The sequence below is a fragment of the Spea bombifrons genome, chromosome 3 (assembly GCF_027358695.1).
Source record: "Spea bombifrons isolate aSpeBom1 chromosome 3, aSpeBom1.2.pri, whole genome shotgun sequence".
Classification (NCBI taxonomy): Eukaryota; Metazoa; Chordata; class Amphibia; order Anura; family Pelobatidae; genus Spea; species Spea bombifrons.
The window spans coordinates 117880632-117891772 of NC_071089.1; the positions used below are offsets into that span (position 1 = coordinate 117880632).

The 11141-nt window shown below is 42.7% G+C and overlaps 1 protein-coding gene across 1 annotated transcript in view; it reads left to right on the top strand.

Moving 5' to 3' along the window:
• The window catches only part of PNOC (prepronociceptin), a 28749-nt gene extending 21821 nt beyond the window's left edge, over positions 1 to 6928 (top strand). Inside the window, exon 2 of the mRNA XM_053459741.1 lies at positions 5822 to 6928. Coding sequence (XP_053315716.1) covers positions 5822 to 6415 — 594 coding nt within the window. The 3' untranslated portion in view covers positions 6416 to 6928. The remainder of the gene's footprint in view (positions 1 to 5821) is intronic.
• The last annotated feature ends 4213 nt before the right edge of the window (positions 6929 to 11141 follow it).

Consider the following 11141-nt stretch of genomic DNA (forward strand, 5'->3'; position numbering starts at 1 on the left):
TGCCCGGATCAAAGAAAATTCAAAATCATATTCCTTTCCAAGAAATCTGATCAATGCTGATACAAAATCGACTTAGTAGCAGCAACAATTCTGATTGACTACAAAGTATTTGGGGCTATGATCCCCCCCCCCTCCCCCCCATGGTATTACAATGTGGTTCCTTTTTCCTTAATTATTCAGTCTGTTTCAAACTGTTCTTAAACCGTATTATGATGGGCCCACCCCCGAGGAGCTTCTCACACAGGAAGAGCTGAGCTAACCTTTCATTTACCACTTGATCACTTTTGGTTTGTGGATAGCAAGGGTTTTTTTTAATTTCTAGTATAAAATATATGTTCTATAAAATAATTTATATTTCTATATCATTTACAAAAAAAACTTTTTTGACTCGTTTTGGGGTCTTTACATACCCCAGGGATTTCTCTTGTAATTAGACGGCACCCCTGATGATGTCTTTGTGACATCACTGAGGTCAGTACAATAATCCATTTAATCCAATAAAAAAAAAAAAATTTGGAGAGGGAAACGCTTGCTACGATCTCCCCTGTAGCTGATCTCACCATGATCAAGAAGCGGGGTTATGTAGCACCTGTGTTCCTGATCCCAATGTGCATGAATAACCAGAGGTGGGGGGCACCACAGATTCCAGCGGGGGCTTGATTTATCCTCCTGAGTCTCTACAATAGAGACCCTAATTACATTTGTTATCATTTATTATTATTATTATTTCAGTAAAATATGCTGGGTAGGATGACGAGGGTACGAAGTAGAGAATGTTCCCAGCGCGAATGTTTGTTCGTTTTATCTAAGCCCACGCTTTCTATCCCAAAGGCCTACAAAATAAAATCACGTATTAAAAACTTCAAGAATGATGACTTATTCGCACATTTACTATTAACCAGGAAATCTTTCAGCTTCATTTGTTACGTTAAAAAGAAAGCTTTTTAGATGACAGCTTTTTTGATAAATCAATACAATTCTGACAAGACAATTGTTCGGGGGGGGGTTCTGGGTGCGGAATTTGGAGCTTTAGGATGTTGTCTCGTCTCCAGAGATACATTTTTATCCTTTATAGGTTGTGGTATAAAGGAAAACCTATTTACGGTCTGTGATCATAATAAGATGAGACCCCGTCTACTCCTCCTGCTGTAACGACCCAAACCTTAATCAGTCGCTGGTCTCGTCTTAGATTCAGGAGCCGTATGTATGCTTACATTCTGTTGGCTGCTTTATTTCCAGGCATATACAGTAGACACCATGAATTGGGAAAGGTAATGATAGTCCCTTTAATTACTATCAATAAGGAAAATGGATATAACCGTAGCGTGAGGGACCTCTGCGGTCTCTTCTTCAGAAGGAGTCTGCATAAATACGCAGGGCTGGGATGATTTCCCACAAGTAGGATAGGACGTGTTCACGCTGTGGCATGACATTCTACAAATGTAACATTTAGATTGTTTTTCATGCTCTCTGTTTAAACAGAATGTATAAGTGACAGATTCCTGTGAACGCCATTCCTTCACGCTGTCCTGATTCTCGCTCATTCTGAATCAGAACATTATTTCCAGCTTCTCTATAAGAATGTCTTCCTATCCGGCATTTACCGGGATGTAAAGTATTCATTCATTTCTTTATTGCTTTTATATTTCAAATCATTTTGGCTTTTTGCTGGAGTTCTTTTATATATGTATTTTATATAATATATATATATCTCGTTCTGCAGCCTCGTTGGTCTCTTCTTAGATTCAGGAGCCGTATGTCTATCCCATGCATGTTTACATTCCCTCCCTGTATTACCCTCTACCACCTCTGCTGGGAGGCTGTCCCTTTTATCTACCCCCTTATTGGTAACGTAAAACCCCTTTCTGAGATCTGATAATTGTAGGGATTTCTGAAAGCTGAGCACCAAACCATTTCATTCAGTTCTTGCCAATGCCCTTTCCACCGATATGACTGATCTTTCCTGGACGTGGTGCCACGCGGTTATATGAACCCGCCAGATTACAGGCCATGGAGATGATATATGGCCCCAGTCAGCTCGTTTCAGGAGTTAGAATGTATGTACAGAAGTATATTAACGTTTGCAGCGACCCGGACGGACTTTCGCTCGGAGCGGACATCAATCATTCCATTTCCCCGAAAGAGTTCGTTCCCTCATAGTCTCGACATGTGTGAGCTTTAAGTGCTTTTGGTTTTCGTGATTTTTTTTTTTACTCGAAGCGGTCATTTTTACAGAACGCTGATCATTTGTCAAGTTTCAAGGGACGTTGGAAACATCAGCGCTCGCTTCGCTTGCCGGAGCTGCTTGCGGGAGAGAAGGACTTCTATACCATGTAATGCATACGATACGCAACAGAGCGCCTGCCTAATTAGACGGAAAACGATGGAATGAAATATGAAAAATATTTGATATATTATCATAAAACGTTAAATTTACGTTAGTTTATTCATTCCAAAACGTCTCCACATACCTCTCTCCTCCCCTGATGCCCCTCTCTCCTCCCCTGTTGCCCCTCTCTCCTCTCCTGTTGCCCCTCTCTCCTCCCCTGATGCCCCTCTCTCCTCCCCTGATGCCCCTCTCTCCTCCCCGGATGCCCCTCTCTCCTCCGCCGTTGCCCCTCTTTTCTAGGAGGTCAGAATGTTTGCTGGGTATGAGGGGATCGCAGGGTTCTACAGCCCTAAAATCCCCGATAATGTGTATAGAAACAGCAGGGAATTGCTTCAAAAGCCTCGGTAAAGCTGCACCCCTTAAATCGCACGTTCTGGATAATATCAACCGGTCCCCAGGACTGTATTCTAGTTCGTGGCCATCCCTTTTCCTGCAATGTATGTATTTTATCTCATACAAGTATATTTTATGTTTTACATTGCTGGGGGTAGTAGGTTTTGTTTGCGCACGCTCCGCGGAGGATTTCCTGAGCATGTGTCAAAAAAAAAAAAAAAAAAAAATTCTAATGAGTCATACCAGGAAGTATCAAGTGTAACGGAAAATATCTTCCCCCACTCTACAGAGAAAAACAATATCATTTTTAACAAAACTGAAATTAATATTAATATAATTCTAGTGATGTTTACCCATACTCACAATCATCATTTGGTAGAATAAACAGTAAGTTTTACTAATTAATAATTTTGTGTCTGAAAATAAAAAAAAAATCCAAACCATTACAAAAAGTAAAAAAAAATAATCTGTTTTTCTGAAGTTTCTCTACTCTAATGTTAGTTGTAGATAAGTAGGTATTATATATCGGTATTATATATTAATTGTGTGTTGTGGAAGTCAGCGCAGGGGTCAGTCCTGTAGGAACGGCTGAGTTATCCACCCATGAATATCAAATCGGGGAGATTGTTTTTCATTTTTTTGAAAGTCACCCCAATTCACAGCGTGATGAACGCACCTCTGTATCCTCTTAATGATCCCGACGCTAATTATATTAATCTACATTTTAAAACCTCGATTTTCCCGTGATTTGTGTTTCCGCGTCTTCCGCGAGCCGCGAATTAGGGACGGCTCTTACCCATTAAATCCCATCTCGTAATGAATTCTGGTTAGAGAAGTACATGGAAGGATGACGATGGCCGTGTCAAACGGGCTGTTACCGGCAAAACGGGCTGTTTGCCTAATTACACCATCGATTCTTCCATAGCGAGCGCCACGGACCATAAGCAGGACCGCCACCATCAGCAAATGCCCTCTCTCGCCGCCGGTCAGGCGGAACGCTCTAAAATATATGGTGGCTGCCGGCCTGCTGCTGCTTTGTACGTTTGTTCAGCTTTGCTTTATAATGACTGTAATTAGAACATTGATTTTTTTTTACATTTTGAGGATCATTAAATGGGTCGTATAACCGTCTCCAAAGGAGCTTTCGCCCAACACATAAGGTTACATAGAGCCGACCTCTGTGATTAAAAGGGATGTTTAAGCTTTGATGCAAAATCTGTAGATTTTTCTGACAATATGTCAAGTAAAAAAAATAATAATAAAAAAAAAGGGACAATTTTGAGATAATTGGGTTCCCCGGATTGAGACTTCTGGCCCGGGTGGAAATTAAAAGGTAATTATATTTCAAGGGCATCTTATCTTTAAATTAAAATTCTAATTTCCCATAGTGAGTGGATTTAGGAGTAACGCCATCAATACAGAATGTGATAAAAAAAATAAGTGTTTAAGTTCTGTTTATATGTCGGGTCCAGACAAAGCTTACGCTTTATTATGGATATGTTTATTTCCTCATCCCATCGCCAACATTATATATATAAAGCAAAGCGGGGTTAAATTTTAAAACCTGGGCAGCTTAAACCATGGAGCGCTTGGCTTCCTGACTCTTTACATCCTGAGCCGTCGCAGACGTTATTCCGCATCACAGATTTTAACCACGAGATATGGAATTCTCTTCGCCAGATGGAGGTCTTGATTGTTTCTGCGATCGTAAAATGCGTGTCCTTGTGGCAGTTACAATATGTCTGACTTATCATACACAATATATAACGTTAGGATCTGCCTACCCCCCCATCCACGCGCATGCTGACTCCCATCACTGCTTCCAGACGCGTCAAGAGGCAGCCACTGGGTAAATGACACGCATTAAGCGTTACTCCTCCATTAACCTCCTATCTCTTTTTAATCCCTCTATCTCTTCCTTCCCTGCTCACTACTTTAACTCCTCTGTCTCTCTTTTTAACCCTCTCCTCTTTTTCCTATTTTACTTTAAACCTTGCCTCATTTTAATTGAATCGTTGAAGCTTCTACGTTCCTATCGACCCCCTCTTTTTGCTGAAATGTATAGCAAGCTCACAGGCTTTAGACCCCCAAACACTGAATGTACCCTTAATTCTGCACCAGTATAACCATAGCGAAGCCCCCCGTTTTGCCTGGAAGCTCCAGAATTCAGCATTCTATCCCAGTGATGGAGATTAGCCCACCTGCATCCCATCATCTACCTTCCCAGATCCCACCACACAGACTATTGGGGGTCTGCCTCTGCTTTTTGATATAGTTGGTCTGTCCGTGTGGCCGCACACCTTTCCTGCCTCCTAGATGGAGCTTTGGGGGTCCGGCGCCTCGCACAGCGACCTCTGTTCCCCCGTAGGGGGTACGATTTTACCACCACCAAGAATATGTCCTTTCTATTTGCGTATAACCTCGCTGAAAGCTGAATGCGACATGCTATGGGGTTTCGTCGCCATCCGATCAGCCGGCAAATATATTTTCTCTCCTTTTTTTTTTTTTTTCAAATTTCAAACAAGTTTCTAATCTCCGCAGAGCAGGAACGGCCGTAGATAACGATCGCTCTGCAGCGCTGGCTGATGCCGCTGTCGTCTTAGTGCAACGATTAGCTAACCGGAAATAGCTGTACATGATATCATTATAAGGAAACGATCATTTTCCTTTATTTGTTTGAATGGGTTTTTTTTTTTCTTCCTTTAAATGCCTTTTGCAATACAGGACCAGTAATACTAAGCTTTAACCCATTCAATCACGGCTCCTCAAATCGTAATGAGTGGTCTCGCGTTACCTGCGCTGTCTCTCGTTACCTGCGCTGTCTCATGCAGACCTTCAATGTATTTGTACCTTGTGATGAATGCCGAATCCTCGCTCTTTCTCCCATTTTGGAGCTCTTCTTTATATTCTTTCTGATTCCATCTCAATCATCTCAATCGTCTTAAAATGTATCAACGTTGGCCCTCTGCAATTAGAAGAATGGCCATTCCACTTGTGTTCATGGGACTCATGGGATACCATATCACGTACCATAATTATTCCATCTCTTCACTTCGTGGTAAAGTTTATAATGGCTGTCGCCCGTTCGTATCTTTTCAGGTTTGCATCGTGGAATGTGAAGGAAAGATTTATTCCAGTACAATGTGGGCCGCGTGCAAAACAGTCCTCGTAAAGTCTTCAATACAGCTCAGCCTGAATAGCTTCGAAGAAGATTTCAAACCTTTCGACATGGAAGACGGCCAGTTCGCTGCCAATTTCAAGAGGCTTGGCGACCTCGCAAAGGTGGTTGATTTCAGTAAGATCAACGATGAGAAAAGGATGTCTCAAATCAGCAACTTGATCCGCGAGCAGGGGGAAGAAGACACCACCATTGACGGCGGAGAAGCCACCCTCGGGCTGACCAATGACCCCGACGAATTCAATGACCTGCAAAATCCGTCCAACGCCGTGTCCAAGAGGTTTGGAGGCTTCGTGAAGGGGAAATACAGCTACCGGAAATTTATGGGGCCGTCGAAGGACCTCCAAAAACGTTACGGAGGTTTCATTGGAGTTAGGAAGTCGGCTAGAAAATGGAACAACCAGAAGAGGTTTAGCCAGTTCCTGAGACAATACCTGGGGATGTCTAAACGTTCCGCCGAATACGACGGCTACACCAACGACCTGAACGAACTGAATGAGCAGAAAGAATACTGAGACTCCGCTCTATTGATACATAGTCATTCGATTTAGAACTAAGAAGGTAGAAAGTCAACCTCAACCTCAGCGTATGGTTTAGGAATTATTATTTCAGAAGCTCCAGGGAAAATAAAGCATAAAGCTTCCCCTTATCATGAATAATGTGGATCACGTACAGGTGGATCTTTTCACCAAAATCAAAAAGAAACGACAAAGAAACACTAACTACAAAAAAAAAACTTCATCATGGTTCCTTAAAATCACTTATGGTTCGGGACAACGCATTTTTCATTTATTTGTCATATTTATATAAATATACATTGCATGCGGTAACGTTTTTTTTTTAGTTTTTTTGTGTTTTATTTTTTTTACAGTTGACACAATATTGAGTTTTGATTGGACCTGTTGATTAAAAATGGTATTTTCACATCATGAATTCAACCGCAAATTCCTCTTTCTGAACCGTATCGAACCCGATGAAGACCAGTAGGATTCCAGTTTCAAAATTTTGCATTCATCCTATTTCTAAAATCGCCCAGCTAACTCTTACAGGGAGATACTCGGAACGTCTCTCTGCTATTTATTCTTAACTATATCTATCATCAGAATTATGTAGATAATGGAAGTGGATTAAGAAGGGGCATCAGGCTTATTACCGTATGGGGCAATGCCCATTGGAAACCCAAGCTGGCTGCCCCAAGCCCTTTTTTTTTTTTTTTTTTTTTTTTTAAGCGGAAGAGAGAGAAAGGGGCGCCGAGTGGTTTCTGCTTACCAAGTTGTCAGTACCCGCTCGGCGCCCCTCTCTCTCTCCTCTGCAGCGAGTCTACCTGTTCGGTCTCGGTGTCCGCTTGTAATGCTGAACGCCGGAAGATGATGTCATTTCCGGCGCTCAGCATTACAAGCAGACACCGAGACCGAACAGGGAGACTCGCCGCAGGAGTGCTGAAAGGTAAGTACAGGGGGGGGTAGGGTAGATAATGGGGCGTCAGGGACGGAGGGAGAGGAAGGGTAGATAATGGGGGGGGGCGGCGGCATTTTAAACTTCACCCCAGGCGGCATTTTGTCTTGGGCCGGCCCTGACTAAACGTGCAGATAAATGGCGCATGAAGACGTTTTTGACATGGACGTGGTTCATGTGCTGATAGAACCAGCGTCATCTAGATTGTTACATGGTGTTTCTTGTTATTTTGTATCCGAGTGCAGAGAATCTGGACAAACAGAGTGGAGCTCTCTCGCTCTCGCTATGTTCTAGAAGCACTGGGCTTCTAGAACATAGACGTGGAGCATAGACGTGGGGCATAGACATAGGGCATAGATGTGGAGCATAGATGTAGGGCATAGACGTGGAGCATAGACGTGGAGCATAGACGTAGGGCATAGACGTGGAGCATAGACGTGGAGCATAGACGTGGAGCATAGACATGGAGTTTAGACGTCTCTGAGAAGGTTACTTTGCCGTGTTCCATCCTAGAATCATATAGCAGCCAAGACCCAGCGAGGAGGATGGAGGTTTAAGGTCCATGCGCACTGGGTAGGGGTAGAAGCATCTCCTTGCTTTCTCACACATTTGGATAAAAGGCTTTAAAGAGAAGTTCCCTCCGTGGTCCAACGATTCTCTGGAAGAAGACAATGCAGGAAAGCATGAGGGCTGAGCCACTGGATTTACTGCGTGTTACTCGTGTTGGGAAAAGGGTGAACAACAAGCTCTTCTGCAACATAGAAACACAGAGTTTGCCAGCAGATCGGCCCCATCCGGCCCCTGTCTAGTCGCCCGTTTTCTCCTGATATAAAGACTCAAACCAGTCATTGGTCTCGTCTTAGATTCAGGAGCTGTATGTCTGCCCCATGCATGTTTAATACCCTCACTGTATTACCCTCTACCACTTCTCCTGGGAGGCTGTTCCAATTATCTAGCTAGTATCTAGTAAAACTTCCTTCCATTCCATCTAAGCCTCTGACCCCCTAGTATAATATTGGGTGGCCGCTTGGCCTTACTGGAACCATCACACGTGCTTAATATATTAATTTTTTTTCAAGTTGATGCGATAATATTTGCCCCTAGCTATGCCTCTGAAATAAACTTTCTACAAAAGGAAGGAGATTGTGGCTTTTCAGCCGTTTCTGCATGTGGTCAAAATTACGTAAACAAAAAAATCCTCTCTTGTCCTGCGGATTCTGAAATGGATATTCCAGGCTCTGGTTGACTTTCTACTTATTTATCCAGCTGTGTTTATTAATGTTTTGCTAGTCTATCCTTGGCATGTATCGTCCTTGATGTCACCACAATAAAAGGTGGACCTTTTTTTTTTTTTTTTCGGAGCATTACCATGGCGACAGCCGTCCTGTCCACTTGCAGATGAAGCATGACCAATATTAATTAAAAAATGTAAAAAAAAAAAAAATGGACCTGGATTTAGGGTAACTTGTCCTGTCACTGCCGTAACTATTTGTAAAAAAAAAAAAAAAAAAAAGAAAAGGGAAAAAAAAAGTTATTTTTAATTGTTTCATATTAAATATCACCATTAAACTTGTACATAGCAAATGATAAATAAATTAGTTTACTATTTCTCTTGTAATTGTCGTTAGCAAATGCGGGTATTTTGGTTGATTTATGTTATTGTCACATCTACGCAGATTTACTTAATATAACAATTCATATAACTTCATTCTTTTGTTCAAAAAGTTACATTAAATGTTTTTTTTTTTCATGGCTAATATCCTGAAATAAGGGACAAATTGGGAGTATTTGGTAAATCGACTAAAAATGAAGGGAAATGAATTAAAAGGTGCGGACGGGTGGTGCGAGGGGCTTCTAGCGGGTGAGGTCATATCAAGCTGAAGCAGAGGTGGACGGTTTATATGGCCGCTGAGCCTCAGGATTCTTGTATTATGAAAAACGACCCAGTTTTCCTGTTAATTATGGATAAATTTGAAGAATGTCTGGAAAAAATTGTTACTTTACATAAAGGAATTCCCAGACTGGTTCACCCAGAAATCTCCTCTCCTGCTCCATAGCACTGCTGCGGACAGGAAGAGGCTGGAGTGGGCGGGGCCAGTCTTTATTACACAAGGAATGGGTCAGAGAGTGGGTGGAGCCAAAAGCTTCTACAATGACATCATTTTCACCCAATGTATCCGCTTAAACTAATCAATGCCCAGCGAATAAATGGGTGACCTAGTCCCAGATGTGAGTACGTGAGGTCTTAATTATTAATTTATTAATAGGTAATTAAATAAATGATAATATGACAAAATATTAAAAGTACCCCATAAAACCAGACCTATGGAATTCCAGTCTCCAATGACATAGAATGGATTTTAGGGTAATACATCACTTTGCCCACTTTCCCTCCCATCACTTTTAAATTTGCATCGCCCCGCCCACTGACATTAGCATACCGCATGCCAACGTCGGCAGGGGGGGGCGCCCAATGGCTTCCCCTTGATGGAGGGCTCCAGGTAGTCATCTCATTCATAGGATTATTCGTAGTATAGAAGGGACGGATTTGCTTTAAAATGCTGCTGTTTAGCGGCGCGAGGTTTCTCGTTATTGAAGATTACTTTCCAGATAAATAAATACCGATGCCCTGCGTGGTAAATACGTCCTTGACCATAGATTGTAACGTTTGGATTGATTGAGAGACTCGATAAGATATTACTCAATCTGACAATTACTGGGAGGCAATGATACGGATCACTGAACAAGGAGACGAGGGCTCCCATTCCACGGAGGAGGGCGAGGCGGCTTTCTCCCATCCGCCTCCTAAATGCCATCGATGAAAACTGGAATCAACAGAACTTCTGCCTTCCTGAATGACCGTGTTAACCCCTCGTATGCTACATGGGGCCAGAAACATATCAAAGGCTTAACACGTTGACTAAAATACAGAGAAATATAACCAAAGTAACCGTCTCATTCGGGATAATATTTTTTTCTTAATTTCATTTGCCGTTAACAATTCATATAAAATTCCTGTTATGTTCCGCTGGGCCGTACGCAGGAGCCGCCATCTTTCTGCCCCGTTAACATTTTTAATTGTTTCCTTTCATTAAGATATTTTGATAATCAGGGGTCTTGCTGGGGGGGGGTGGCTACTGGGGCTGAAACCCCCAAATCTCAACGTCATAGACCCAAATGGAGTTTACATATGGGGCTATAGGGGGCTGTGGAGATCACCCCTGTAACCAGCCCCAAACTAAGGCCAAGCGCCAGCGGTGCCCACAATTGTCCCCGGGACAGTCCAAAATTGTTTACAAAGGGTCTGGTCCAGGACGAACTAGCTATTTCTGAATAATATCGGACTGCTCTAGGGAGGGAGGAACCGCACTTGGTGATGTAACGTGAGGTCATGCCCTGGCTGCTAAAGTGAGGCTGCTTGCGAAGAAAATGTACAGCTGAGCTGCGGGGAGTGAGTGAGGAACGAGGGAAAGAGTAAGGGAGAGGAGTGCGAGTGTACAGGTGTTTGTTAGCGAGCATGAGTGTATTTACGTTTGTGTCGAAGCATGAATGTGTGTGTGACGATGCATGTGTAAGTGGGTGTTAGTATGTGTGCATATGTGTTGGCGTGAGTCTGTAAGTCTGCAAGTGTGAAAATGTGTGCCACTGCGTATTTAGGTTACTGGGGGAGAGGCAAGGGAAAGAAGGGGGCGCCAAATATAAGAATAAATAACAGGATGATCGCTCCACAAGCGGACTGCACTGCTACCAAGTCTGCTGTGCGCTCTAGCCATGGATCTTTTGGAG